A 15,627-nucleotide genomic window follows, 5' to 3' on the forward strand; every position below is an offset into this window, starting at 1 on the left:
GAAAGGAAAGGAAAGGAAAGGAAAGGAAAGGAAAGGAAAGAAAAAGCCCTTGTTTTGCAGATAAAAGATACCTGCCAGAGAAGAGAGTTCTGGTTCTGAGAAATGCTGTTTTCCTTGTCCTCAAAACAAATGCGAGCTTCTTGAAAGACATCAGTAATAATTCCTTTGAGCTTCCCTTGCTTAACAGAAAAAAAGGGTTGATTTCTCTTATTTCTTATTTCTGCTTTCAATTTCTGCTTATTTCCTCTTATTTCTGCTTTCAGTGAGTGTCCCATTTCATTAATGTTGTTTGTTTGTTTGTTTGTTTGTTTTTGTTTGTTTGTTTGTTTTTTTTTTTTCCTGTCTGTCCATGGGCATGTCTACAGCTCCCACCTCTCTGCACTGCTCTGGGCTCCTGTGGCAAAGTGCATGCCCCAGCCGAGCTGGCTCAGGTGACTCGGTCCTGCTGGGGAGCTGCCTGTTGGCAAAATCTTGGCAGGCTCTAAAAAGGGAAGTCACTTCAGTGTGGAACAATGCTACCTTAACGATGATGTCTGGGGGACTTCCCCTAGTGCAAGCTTAAACACTTTCTGATGTTTTATTCAAAGAAATGATGTGCAGAGACACATGTTTTAAGAGTGGAGCAGATAGAAAAATGATCTCATTAAGTTGCAGAAAAGTAACTAAAAAGGATGGAAGATGCTCTAGGTAACTAAATGCATAATACTCCAGGGACACCCAGGAGCATTTCCCAAGGCTACAACAATGAAATATGTAATCAGTAAGAAACTGTAGATACAAAAAAAACAAGATGAGATACAGGATTTGTGGAAGACTTTAAACCTGTTCAGAACAGAATCATTATGAAGGTCATACTGAGGTCAAAAAGTGAGGGAAATAGTATTAAAAGATTATGAATGTTCAGAACATGTAATATTAATGTTCTCCTATTTCAGAAGATTGTTATTGAATTCCCCCCTTGCCTCTTACTTTGCTATATTTTCATACAGAAAAGGATGCAACCTTCTAGGCTGACCTTTAGTGCAGTCTATAAATAGCTATATTGTCACTATTACTTGGCCAAAACAATATTATTTATAACCACATTATAAAGTGTGAGACAGCCTTTAATGCCTTCAGATCACACCTCAACTCCAGCAGTCACTGACACTGTTTGAGGAGCAAGAGCTCGGAGCTGTGGTAGTGTCTGATTCCCAGAGCGCAGCAGTCGGCTTCTAAATAGGGACTGAGGTGCCAATATTTTGTACTGGTATTTGAGGGCATTGCTACTACACTAGAGTGTGTTACTTTTACATCCTCACCTTCCTCTTCAAATTGTCATTGCTGGGTTACATCAGGTATGGAAATAACGATTGCAGAGCCAATAGTTACTGCTGATAGTATTTATTGGCTGTGCTGCAGACCAGAGTGTGGTTGTGGTAAGAGCCGGCCAAACAACCAGGAATCTCTTCCCATCCCAAAAGTACCAAGTGTTAGTGCTAGAGGATGGGCAAGCAGTACCTCCAGAAAGCAAAACTAATATTTGGGTAACTTGGAAGTGCACTGCAGTGGATAATGCAAGTTGCGAACATTTGTACAAGCTAAGCAGGGTTTTGTTTTGTTTTGTTTTGTCTTGTTTTGCTTTTAATTGTGATTCCTTCTTTTTTTTTTTTTTCTTTTTTCTTTTTTTAAATTATGATTCCAGATAATTTCTTGCTTGAATGTATTTTAAAAGAAAAACAATAGCCAGGAAAGAAGCCAGGAGGCTCTCACTGATAGCAAAGGCCATGCTCCACTCATATAGGCTTTTGATATATTACTTAAATTAAAGATTCCATAACTCATTTCATTTCATTAAAGCTACTAAAATAACAGTGCAACTTTTCAATGGCAGGGATTTTTGAAGCAGTACAGGGGCATTTAGTTTCAATGCTTGATGTAACTTGATTGAATCAGACAAATGAAATACCTTCATCTAGCAAGGTTATAGTTATAACTGGACTTATGTCTAAGAGGATTTGTGCTGAAGTACACAAGAATGGAAACTGCAAAGTAAGAAGCATACTAAAATATCATAAGAGGTGTGATGGACTTGCTTCTTGAACAGTAGGAAGGGCTAAGGGGGCTGTAAGGGTGATTAAATGCAGATTCAGGTCAGGTGCTCAGCAGCTTCTCAGCAGCCAGCTTTTCTCTGCTGTTAATGTGTTGTTTAATTTTAAACAAATGTTTTAAATTAGCTTAATTGCAATGCTTTAGGGGAAATGAATTTGTAGAATGGGGCAAAACAAATGTTGTCATACATTTTTATAAAGAATGAGAGATTTAAAGTGCCCTCAATATTTAATACCTAAAAATAGATGTCATAGGAATTACATTTAATGTATGGAATAGTTACTTGACAAAAATACAGTTCATTTAATGAGGATTAAATTGCACATAAAAATTACCCACCTTTTTAGAAATTTTAGAAACAAAAACCTCATTTTTTTTTCTAAGAGTTTGGTGACATACTGTCTTGTCTTATTTTTTATTTATTTATTTATTTATTTATTTAATCTTTACTCTCAAATTCTGAATACAGTTAAATGTTTAGAGGATCAAGACTTTCCGTTGGGGGTATATCAGGCAGAATTACTTGTGCCTATCACATCCAGGAATACCAGGACATGTGCAAGGAAATACCAAGCTCTTGCTGACTGGCCCACAGAGGTCTGCTTGCCTATGGGGTATGCGTTTCAAACATTAAAGCAACTGGGCTTGGACCAGCCACAGAGAGGAGGATGGAAGGGAAATACATTCTGAAGTGATGAAATCACTTTGGACAACTTAATGAAAAAAAATGCCCAGATCCCACTGAGCCATTAAATGATTGATTTCCACTTGGAAGCACCCATGTCCTCTGACAAGCCTTTGACAAAACTGTTTCTTTAATTTCATGTGGAACAGTTTTTGACCAAAAGATTAAAAAGACTGTGGGGAGAAAGAGACAGAACAGGTTATGTGCCCAATAGACAGGAGAAAATGTGTCGTAAAAGAAGAATGAAGTTCTGCTGCATTCATTAAACACAAGGGTAGACCTTTGAGATGTTTGGATTGCTTAATCTTCATCTATGTTGATGCTAAATTATATTTGCAGAAGGAGCACAAATACTTTTAAATCTTCTAATATACAATTTAACGTTTTCTTTTGATGGCTGTCATCTTAAGTCCTGATATATCAAGTAGGTTAATAGCAAAACATCAAAACTGATTTCCCTGAGATCGCCAAGTAACTTCCTTTGGCTAATTTAGAGCTCTGAGGCTTCTGTCAGGACCTCAAACCACAGTGGTCAACATGAGGTTGAAAGCGGTGTCCCAAAGGGCTCTGAATTCATCCATTGACTCAGCTGGGCTACCATGGCTGAACATGCAAGAGTCCTACAAACCCTGGCATCCCTGATAACTCTAGTCACGCTGTTTGAATTTCAAACATTAATGCTCCAAATGCCATGTTACATTAGGTATTATTAGAGCTAAGCCCCCTCAAATACAGCCTTTGTTAAACTGTGTAAAGAATATGTTAATAACCTTACAGCCACATTCATGTTCCAGCTCCTTGGGAGCACTGCTTTTTGTCTCAATCATGACTTCTGAAATGTTTCTAAAATGAGCTGTAATGAGGCCAAAGAGGAAAGCTTGACTTTTGTTTAAAGCCTTAGAGATCTATATCTAAATCCCTTCCCTGATTCGATCAGACGACGTGCCTTCCCTCCAGCCACGTTGTGCAGGCCACCTCCAAGGCGCTCTGGTTATTGCCAAGATAAGAGTTAGATCAGTACAATCTGTTTTCCCAAAGCCGGTGCTCAGAGCCAGGTGCTGATTGCAGCACTGGAAAGGATAAGAGTCTGACAGATTCTGTGTTTGCTCTAGGATGAAAGAGAGACAGATCCCCTGGCTTCCTACAGAGACCCTCTGAGGGGTAAGAGCAGAGCAGGAGCAGAGGAGGGCAGGCAGCGTGGGCTCCACATGCTGGGGGAACAGCAGAGCCACGACTGCGGGAATGGGAGCTGCTAAATCCTGTCTGCTTTGAGCCAACATGACTTTTTGTCTGGAGTGTACAAACCTGGGAAGACTTAACTTGGAATCAGCCTTCTTAGGGCATATCCTGGTTAAGGCTGAAATGGGAATGCAGAGATTAAGTCTAAAAATTAATATATGTGTGCTCTAGGGCTAATTAAAATGAAATCCTAATTCAGGAAGCTCTCTTTCCCACAGACCACAGGCTCTAGCTGGGTTTTGCCACACACTACCAAATTGTCTCTACTCCTGAAGTAATCGCGCCAAGAAAGGAAATGGCATTGTACAGGTCCACAGCTTTCATTCAAATCCTGTGGATTCAGTGACAGAATTAATTGCAAAATAAAATGCATGTAATTGGATTAATTAACAGTACATTTCAAGGTCCTGAAATACAGAATTAGCCACAGGGGTATATGTATAATGCAGGTTTTTCCTGCAAACAGAACCCATGCTATTTTTGGAGCTGTATCTGTATCCCAATGAGGTGTGCCTTGCTTAAAAAGCTGCTATGATAAGAAATAGGGCTTTGAAGGTGGAAGATAAACACCGTAATTAGGGCTGCAGGACAACAAAAGGATTATTCTTAAATGTAAAATCGTTTGAATGAAGTCATATGATAGATAATTATACCTAAAATTGCCTGTACAGGGTCTAATATTTTCTTTAAAAGGACTTACAAGACTCATTGAATATTTATGGGCCTGGAACATAACACTGGATTAAATTTAAAACAAAAATTCAGCTGTAATTTATTGTGATGAAATTCCCTAGCAGTTGTTGCCCCAACCTTTTAGCCTCACTAGACAGGCTTCATGCAGCAGAACACAAGCCCATGTGATAAATGATATCAAAGCTGAATGCCCTTGATTGATGAACGCTGCCTTGTTTGATGACTGTAAAACAGTCCTGAGGGCTGAGCTCACCACTATTTTGGCTTCCCTTTTTTCTTTCTTTAATTTTTATTTTTTAATGCATATATTGCAGACGGGTTGTTTGTGCTGCTGGTATGGTTATCAAATGCAAATGAGCATGCTGTTTCCCAGATGCAGTTTTCATATTTATAGATTAAATACAGCCTGAAAAATCATATGTTAATTACATTCTGAGGGTGTAGCAGAGTTTCTCACTTGCACATGTTTTGTTTTGCCAGAAATAGCGCAAATTCCAGTTCAATGTATTTAGTTCCTTGAAGCTTGGTAATAAACATATCACACTTTGGAAAAAGGTCTCTGATCATTACTATTTCCAATCATTTACCATTACCTCACTGCTTTGAAGTATAGCTGATTTCTCTCCAATGTTATGTATTTGTTTATTTGTTTTTAATAACCTGCATTTCTCAGAGGACAATAAATGCTATAGGAAATGGGCTGGGGGGAGACCTATAGGTCAAAGCCAAATAAGCAAAGTATCAGAGACACACTGGCAGAGGAGGTCTGGGAGATGTTAAAAGAGGAACAGGATGCCCGGCAGTTGGCTCAGTTTGTTAAAACAAACAAACAAACAAACAAAAACATTTATAGCTATTGCCTATAAATGTCCCCTACCACATACAACATGCTGAAAGTGTCATAGGGGTTCCTCCATTAGTGCATAGCTTGCTGTGGCTAAAAGAGATGCAGCAGTCCCATGAGAGGGCCTGCTACTCTCTGGTAATGGAGGGAGTGACATGTCAAAAGAAAGATGGAGCCGCAGGTTTAGAAGCTGTTCAGTGACAGATGTTGGCTGGCGGCTTCTAAACTGACAACTAGTGCACATGTATTTACATATCAGCATGTCAAAGGACATGAAAAATATTTAGAAGAAATGTGCTTAAAAGGAAATGTAGCAATTCTCAGGTTTTAGATTAGGCCCATTTTTCCCTTGGAGATTATGTCCCACGTTGCTGAAGGCAAGGCTGAGCACACTACAATAGAAGGGGGATATGTTTTAGAGAGATCAATACACAACATTCAAATTCAAATTCCTTGTTTACTGTCTCAACAATTGCAAAATATCCAAAAGACAGAGGAAATCTTAAAACACACACTGAATTTCATTATACAAAGAAAAGCCTGACTCAATAGCCACTTAAATCAACAGAAAATTCACTGGTTCTCATTGGGGCAGGATCAAGCCTATATAAAGCATATAGTGTTTTCCAGTAAGAATTAAAAGTATGACACTCATTTTTCTATAAATACAAATTCTTTGATGACCAGTTATTAAATCAAATATATGTCCATAAATATTGCACTACCATAAATGATTATTATGGACTTCAAGCACAGATAAGTGTCCCTTTAAAACGTCCTGCTGCAGTATGTTACAATATATCCCGAGAACCACAAATGAGAATGAACAGTACCAAAATACATAGTAAATTGAAAATACCTTTGTTTTTTTTTTCCTTCATTCCATTTTACAGCTCGCATAAGTCTTTCATTAAATAGGTAAATCACTGAGGTACCAAAGTAACTGGCAAATTAAGAGGTATTTTATGTAACAAAGCATTTCTGCCTGCAAGCACCTCTTGCTGCCAAGGAAAGGCCTGTGCAATTCTGGAATCTGAAGCCATGCACGCTTGTCAGTCCTGTGCTAAACTACAAGCCCTACTCCCAGGACGCAAGAAAAAATGCAGGCATGGGACTTTTCATCCACACCAGCTTATCTGAAAGGAATTCAGGTACCTTTATGGCAGTTAAACATTTACTGTACTCCTTGATTCTCTAAGCACTCTGTTTGCTGTTTTGGCCCACAAATCTTTATGCACTCAATAGACACATTGGTCTTCTAGTCTTAAGAAAGCTTTCATCTTAATAATTTTGTACTTTTTATATGTAACTAAATGTGGTTTTATGAACTTGTATGTATGTCACATGTACCAGAATACATTCAGATTTGTATAATTGGAAATAAAACTGGTACTGCATTTTGTTAGGATGTAACAATCATGTTTGACATAAGCTCTTTGTGGCTGAGTGCTCCACTGTATACAAGAAATCATCCTCCCTTTGAGCCTTACAACAAAGAATTTGTGTCTGTTCGAGGAGTATATTTCTCCTGTGTGATCTTACAAAATGATACTGGTCTGTGATGAATTGGTATACTAGAGACTGTGTTGAATTAGATAAATTTGATAGTTTGAAGTAGCAGGAACTCCTGTGATGTTGGTGAATAGAATAATAATGCATGTCTTACTATCTCTTCTAAAAAGAAACCCAGAAAAACCCAAAACTAATTAAGTTTCCATCATTATTAAGGCGCTCTATACAGATTGCTAGGTATGAAGTTCTGCGGTTCACTGGAGTCTTAGGACAAGAGTCTGATAGGCTTTTCTTTCACATTCCCATGAGTGATGTTTCTTCACGTAGTCTTTGGCCCTTGTTACAATTTCTCTTTCCATAATGGGGTCATTCATCAAACTCTTGGACAGCACAACAAACTCCTAAAAAAGATAAAGAAAATAATAAATTAAAGGTTCCTTGAAGTTCTGATGATTCTGAAATAACTTGTACCTGTAGCTTGATTACAGTAAAACACTTCATCTGTGAATGAATAAACAGGACTGTTCAAAGTAATTTTTCAAGGTCAAGTACCATAGTTTATTTATAAGCAATGATCAATAAATAATTACCTTATATCTTTTATTCAGCCCACCAAGTCATTTAAAATCAAAGATAAATCCCACAGGTGTTAGGACAAGTATAGGCAATGAATTTAATGCCACAAAAATTGTTTGCCTACCCAAGTGTTAGAAAGCCACACTGGCTATAAATTAAATAATTCACCTGGTTTCCTGCATGGAGGATAGCTGGCATCAGATTATTTGATCTCAGCCCAACTAAGCTTTTATCTCAATGCTATTTTAACATGTTTAGTTATTTTGTAGTGAGACTGAAAAACCCACTACATAAAGATAGTCAACAGCTCTAAGAGTAGGCATGCAGCAACAAGATCTTTGAGAGTTGTTGCGTCTGGACAGTTACAGACCCACCGGTGTAAACTCATCAAGCTCTGCAAAAAAAAAGCCATATATGAATTTCCCTTAACTGTATTTGGTAAAATACTAGACCTGGCAGATGACAACTATTATTTTGTCTGCTCCTCTGCCACTCTAATTTGGTTCAAGGGAAGAGAATTTGTGAACTTCAAACATATGAAAGGTGATTTGATGTCTGAACTAATCTATTCTGAGCAGCTGATCTAATATTCTATCAAGAGAAACTTCCAATACTTCAGCTTGATTACAAATGGGCTCAGATCTTTGCAAACTATTGTCTTGGTTCAGCTCAGAAATGCAGATAGCTATTGTGCCAATGGAAAATTAAGGTAATACATTACTACACAATTGGTAGTGCAGATTGGTGCATAAGGACACGGGGGACAAAAAAGGGTGGCAGGAAGGGGATATATTATTTACACAAACTGTCAGCTGTGAAAGGAAGCATCATAAATAAGACCAGCATTTATATCAACACTAGGTTAACTGGCAAACTATAGTTGAAAACCTAAGTGCACTGTGTATATAAACAAATACATAAATATAAAATCTTTGGTTACCACAGAATCAATGCTGCTGTTGTAATGAAAGTTATGGCTATGCATAATACATAACTATAGCATGACCCTTGGGAAACACTGATACGTGAAATCACATCGAACGTGTTGTAATCACTGCCTTGACTCTCACTGACAAGACAAACTATCAATATATGCATCACTGACATGAGATTTAAATAGTCAGAGATGCACACGCCAGTTCTGTTGGAAAGATTTGTAACCTTAGTTACAAACCTACAAAGGTAAATACCAGATGAAGATGATTTTCACACATGCATATTAACAATAACCCCAAATTTTACATGGAATCAGCACCACATTGTAATATTGGCAGAGATGTTTTTCAACTTGCATGGTTAATAGGTGCAAAAAAGCCACACTCCTTGCCCGGTGATCTTAGCACATATTGCACCCCAAATGCATTTCACCGATGCCTGTTAGAAAGCGCTGGCACACCACATGCTCTCTACCTTAGATGTGCTGCAGAACTCTAGCCCACCTTCAGACTCTGTCCACTCCATTCCCAAACTCTTCTTCTGTCATGCTGGCTCTGTCCACACAGCACCGAGTGGCCTCTGGAATAACCATGAGGGCCACACACATAAACCAGCCTGCCTTCCATCTGCAGCTACCTGGCATTCCGGTGTTTTCTGACAAGTGAGTCTGATATAGAGAGTAGCCTGAGGCCACATCTATCAGACACTGCAGATACAGCCACGGACTCCGACTTCAGAGATCTGTTCTTTTCCTTCCTCCGTATCTGCCAAGAATACGGAACAGGGAAGGTAGGAACGTCTTACTGACTTAACGCTAGTTTCATCCAATTGCCTGTCTAATCATAGTAATAAATATTGTTCACACTGAACTACATTCCAACTTTAATTTTATGCTCCTGTGGAGGATTTTATTTGAAGTAATGTTTAAAAACAATTTATGTAAATTACCTAAGAACAGAAGCAGCAATGTAACACTTCTTGACAGGTAGTCCTATTAGCGTTCTTTTAAAATGTGGATATAGAAGACAAAAAATTGGAAACATGTAAATGATAGAATAAATGAGATCCTTCTTCACAGATACAGTATTTAGTGCTGGGGATAATTTCAGGAAAATGCCAAACTGAGTTAAAAGCATAAAAGTTGAGAAACTGCAGGAGTGAGAAAAACCAAATGGAAAAATACCGTGAGACTGGGAATAAGGACTTCTCAGCTTTATCCCTACTTCTACTAATCAAATGTGACCACCTACAAGTCACTATCAGACTGGAAGCCAATGGGAAGATTTGCTGTGACTTATCTGGGTTTTGCTTTGTACTCCTGGAGCATCTGGCTTAGCTTGTTCTCAGTTTTGGCTACTGAGCTTTAGACAGCAATAACTTTGTTTATCAGGTGTCGTCCTTAACTCCAACACTTACTTGCATTTCTGTCATAATTTCATGGTGAGTCTGAAGTAGGGGCACTTGCAGAATGCAGACATTCAGAACTCAGCTCGTTCAGAAAATCAAGGATTTCATTTTTCTTTCTAGAAGCTTATGATATGCAAACTACTTACGGTGCGGTAATGTGTATTAATCAGCAGCTACGCTGTATTTCTGCAAGTGATATCTGCACAAGTATTTGTGCACTCTTATGTGGTTAGACACAACCCAGAAGAACAGGGTGAAGATCACCTAATGTACATCCATAAGTGGTATTACATGTGCCCTCTTTTTGTGTAGCACTTCACTTTAAACACTGGCAGTTTTCAACAGCAAACATCCATAGTACATTTTTCTCCTGGTAAATTGACCAATCATCTTTAAAGAAAATGTCAGCTTCTTTATATCGTACCTAAAATAAATTGTGTATAATATTTTGCAGGAGCACAGAAATACCACTATCTGGAAGATAAAGCAACAAAATGAGTGAACTGAGAAAGGAGAACAAATATTCCTTCAATTACCATGAGAATTACATTGGTGCCACAGCTCACACATGATGAAAATAAGATGCATTTTTAGTATTATTTATATAACAAAAGTAATTCTGCAATTAAACCATTTCATATCAGCTTCAGCAGATAAAAGGACATGATTCTTAAATAGCAGACAGTCACTCTGGGAAAGGCAAATGCCAGATACAACTCAGAATAGCGACATACCTACCTAGTGGCAGGCAAATCTCAGAAGTTAGCTGGCACATCTGTGTACTTCACGGGGCAAGGGGTCAGTATTTCTAGGGGAGTGTAAACAGTGATTGCTGGCACTGCACACATTGCAAATTAATCTATTCAGAACCAAGGTTCAAAGGTCTAAAACGTCAGCTGTATTCTGGTTTTAAGTCCTTGTAGGAACAGCATTGACCCACAATTGGCAGAGGAAAACAATGTGCATTCAGTGTATCACTGCCAGTACCCAGCTGAGCTATGTTTCTCTCTTAAAACTTAAAAAGTTTTCTCTGATAACAGTAGTCTTTCTGGATCCTGCTCACAATCAAATTCAGTCTGTGCTTGGCCCCTTGCTTTATACCTTTGAAGTTTATTTACTTCCTTCTGTTTATTCAGCTCCTTCTGTGAGCTTTCACAGATGCTGGACACATAATTTTGAACCCTAGGATGCTGAATAACTCTTTGTGTCTTCCTTTTTAACATGGTCTTGCCCCAGAGCAGCTGGCTATTCTTCTCTCTTATCATTTTTTCTTTCAGGTCCCATTAACTCAGTGTCATATATTCCATACACTTGCAAATTCAAGTAATGGCAGAATCAAGACGTGATTTAAAAGTAAGGTGCACAGATGATGTAGTATCAAGGACAAAATGTTTAATAGCTTTCACCTTTACTTTAACTGCTGTTTCCATCTGAATATTGTCTTCAGTGATTGGCAAGACCTTCTCTATTTCCAAATATGAAACCTCAGCATTTGTGGAAATGGTTAATGATGACTACAATTTCCTACTGTCCTGTAAACCAAAAAGCTCTCTTTCATCAAGAATAGAAGAAGAATGCCAACAACATTCACGATTTAAAACGATATACATTTCATAACAGTCAATTTCTATCCCTCTAATTTAGCTTTCAAAAGATAAGGCGGTCCGGTCCACAGACCAAATGCTCATATTTAGGCTTACCGTATTGCAAAACTTTTCCTCCCCAGTACAACTTGAAAATAAGCAATGTTTTCTACTCTTGATCTATAATACAGTCCAACCAAATAAAAAAAATAAAATAAAAATAAATAAGTCCATATAAAGTCCAAATAAAAAGTCCATACATCACAACCAAATAGGTTCTCTCTTCATCTGAAACAATGAAGATTCCTTTTACATTTTCTTAAAAATATTTGGTGCCTAAGCTTCTTCAAGACAGAAACACTTTCCCAACCACCTGAACACAGTACCAATCTCTCCATACCATTACAAGCATTTTCCCTAATATGTAACACACTAAAATTTATTCTCAGTGTAATGAACTGCCTCCATTTGGATCTCCATTCAGAGTCCATATAAAGTCACTTGGAGTCTTCCAGATTTTCATTTATTATTTTTTTTTCCTGTTTGTTTCCAGATTGTGGTCTGGTTTAGCTTTGGGCTAAAAAGAATGGATTTCATGTGCTGAGCAGAATTTAACCTTGTCCTTCTTTTACTTGACTTTGCTGAGTATAGACTTGGACATTTTGCAATGTATTCTTTTAGATCAAACTTTCATCCAGGGACTAAAGGACAAGGCTGTATGACAAAATAGACATGTCAGTCTCTTTAAAGGCCTGTCTCTGTGTGGAATGGAATAAACACTTCGATTTACAGAAAATGGTGGATAGAGACAAGAGGTCAGAAGGATGAAACATGCTATGAGTTAGAATTTTATGAAGTTGAGATTTGGCATCCTGAGAAAAATAAGAAACCTCTTTTTGAAGGACCTCTTTTTTCTTGTGGGCACTGAGCAGCTGAGGAGAGATCATTCTTGTGTATGTGAATGAAACTTATTTTTTCCAGCACAGTCTAAGCAAAGCAGAATGCTCAACAAACCGACAGAATGCAAGCTGCAGGAAAATGGAAGAGCAGAGCAGTTTAACAAATTGCCACACAGGTGGAGATGAGAGGAGATACAGATCTCAGGATGGGGAAAAGGAGAACTAAATAAGATAGACTGTATACAGTGGTTTAAAAACTGTATTTGACATGGTTTGCGAGATAAGGAACAACAAATGCAAATGGTTAATTTATCTTAAAAAACATGAGTGAAGATGATTGGCATTCTTTCTACATCCACACAAGAAGAAAGTTCTTCAAGCTTTGCATTGGGTTTGGGTATTATTCTGCAAACAAGTATTTTTCTGACCCACTTGAAAATGTTGATAGTTCATACATAACTTGACACCAACAAAATGATAAAGGGCTTTTATAAAATAATATACATTTGCTGTTTTATCCATGTGAACAGTAACTGCTATCACTGGAGCTACTGTGCTCAAAATTATTCGTTCCTCTATATAAGGCAATTATAGCATACTTTATTTGATCTCAAATTCCAAACAAACAGTTGGAATGCAGGATGCTTTGAGATCACAGAGGAGACTTCTTACAAGGATGTATGATGAAACTAATTGGGTCTGGTATGAATAATGTATCTGAATTTCAAGCCAAATACAGCCAGCATGTTGAGGGAAACACCAGACAGAATGTATCAGAATTAATATCAGGAGAGACATCAGTGTGTGAGTTCAACATGGTCGTATACCCTTAAAGTTCTGAAGAAGCATATGGAAGGCAATGGGCTGCTTGCAAGGAATACATGTATACATGTACAACTAATTTTATAATTAGCTTTGTATCTCAGCCTCCACTACCCTGAAGGTACCCCATTACCAAGGGATATCTCAAGAAGAGAGACTGCTTCCCCAGCAAAATAAATTCCAGAAGTTAACAAAGAAATCTTGCTGTAGAACCACTGGAAACATTGAATATTCTAGAAAAAAAAAAAAAAAAAAAAGAGCTGCAAGAATCTTTTCCATTAAAAAACAAACAACAACAAAAAAAAAACTAACAGAGAGAATTCACCTTCCTTAAACACCACTTAATAGGATACATTAATCACACACTCCACAAACTAGATAAATATGATACAGTTTGTACTTTGCAAAATTATCAAAGAGACAGCTCCTGTAAATTTTATTTAATCTTGAATTGGATAAAAACAATAAGGATTTAGTTAATAATTGGTATCTAGGAAATTCTGTTTTATGGAATAATGGCAATAAGCAAGTTGATTTTTTAATGCTTTCTTCCCTAACTGCCATCGTGGTTAATTAGTTAATTGATTGTAAAAGGAATGAACTCTTGCAAAATAGGTGCATGACTAGTTTGAAAATTAAATATGGGATTTCTGTACATGATGATATATATGACCAGAGCAGGAAATGATAAAAAAGGTATACTAAATAAATAATAAAATATGCTGACATACCAAACCAATTGAAAACACAACACAATGTCTCTTAGATCATACTTATGATGATGAAAACTACACACTGCAGGTGATTTTTGCTGGTCCAATTCTACTCTCTTGAAGTTGTAGAGAATCCCATCAGAGAAATGTAGGAATGTAGGATATGTTTCCTCCTCATACAAACCAATTTTACCTTCCGTTAAACAAAAGCCCAAAGTATTAGTCCATGAAAATTTTCACCCATGAAAAATAAGCCTTCCCTTTTCATAATCAGAACTAGTGACTACAAAAAAATCTTTTTTTTTTTTTTTAAATAATATATATATATATTTAACAGTCTTTAGACAAGTTTAAAAAATAAGAGAAGAAAAGCTATGTGTAATATTTTAGAATAGAGACTTTAAAAGCAACTACCATAGACTTCCTCCAGCATTTTATATTTAGGGGAACCACATAAGAAAAGGAATGAACTAAAACATAAAGGAATCTGTGTCTGAAAGTCATCTTCCACAACATATACAAATATGTAACAGCAAAGCCACAACACACACACACAAATTTGCAGCATTTACATATGCGTTGTTCTGTGTTCCCCCTCTAACCAGTCCTACTTATCTTCCCAGAAAATCTATTTTGAAATATTGTTTAATTTTAGTCATTAATTAATTTCTGACCAAGTAATATCTTTGACTTAATATTGCTTTATATGAACACTTACTGCTAGATAATACATTGTCTAAAACTTCAGGCTTATATTTCTCTTTTGGTCAGCTACTGGTTGTCTAATGTGAGTTCGTATTTCAATTAGTGCTTCAATTAGAGCCCCATTCAGAGGGCAGGCTCTAAAGCAGCACAGGCTAGGCAAACATTCTGCAAGGCTGACACCTAGTAAAAGTTTAGTGAACTGCAAAACGTATGTGAGACAACAGCAAAGCTTCCAGAAAGGCAATCTAACACCTAGAGTTTAAGAGGAATCTGAGATAAACTGCTCAGGATAAAAGCCAAGTTTCCAGAGAGACACCAGAACGTAATGCAAAGTGAACCTAAATTTTGGAAGGGAAAGAAAACTAATGTAAGGCTTTGTTGTTTTATTACCTGGGGATCTGAAAATAGCAGTCCTGTATCCTTATGTTTTATTATTGCTGCATTCCCAGGAATGTTCCTTGCCAGCACTGGAATATCTAAATCCATTGCCTAGAGTAATATGAAGAAAGGAAACAACTGTTTATAGGGATATAGGAATTATTAGGATATAGGGATTTTTAGATGTTAATGATGACAACATTAAAATGAAAAGCAGAAGCAATTAATCCAACCTTTCTTTCTATTCAACCTTTTAGCTGAAAAATACCATTTCTAAAGGTGAACTCATATATGGACCCTCACTGAAATATTTTCTTTACATTTTTATCAGTCTTGTAACTTTGAAAATATTTTCAGAGGCAATAATCAATCCAGAAAGTCAATGAATAGCTGTTTCATCCTTTATTCTGTTATTCCTCAAAGTATGCAATTTGTTTTCCATTGGAAGTTCTTGACATATGGCAGGATTTAAGAAGATGAAATTAAAGGTTGTCACTCCATCTCCTATCATTATCGTACACGGATGAGATTATCGCACAAAAAG

General features: G+C 37.1%; 1 protein-coding gene across 5 annotated transcripts in view; it reads right to left on the reverse strand.

Moving 5' to 3' along the window:
- Positions 1–339: 339 nt before the first annotated feature.
- GLT1D1 (glycosyltransferase 1 domain containing 1) overlaps positions 340–15,627 on the reverse strand; it is a 70,664-nt gene continuing 55,376 nt past the window's right edge. For 2 of the 5 annotated variants that reach the window (XM_035341126.1, XM_035341122.1), the window contains exons 11-12: positions 15,096–15,194; positions 5,990–7,465 (exon numbers count right to left, since the gene is read on the reverse strand). In XM_035341126.1, coding sequence (XP_035197017.1) covers positions 7,319–7,465; positions 15,096–15,194 — 246 coding nt within the window. In that variant the 3' untranslated portion in view covers positions 5,990–7,318. Of the gene's footprint in view, positions 482–5,989; positions 7,466–7,506; positions 8,035–15,095; positions 15,195–15,627 lie in introns of those variants that run through there. The other 3 variants (XM_035341124.1, XM_035341123.1, XM_035341125.1) reach the window with 3 other exon arrangements.

Source organism: Oxyura jamaicensis, chromosome 15 (genome assembly GCF_011077185.1).
Source record: "Oxyura jamaicensis isolate SHBP4307 breed ruddy duck chromosome 15, BPBGC_Ojam_1.0, whole genome shotgun sequence".
Classification (NCBI taxonomy): Eukaryota; Metazoa; Chordata; class Aves; order Anseriformes; family Anatidae; genus Oxyura; species Oxyura jamaicensis.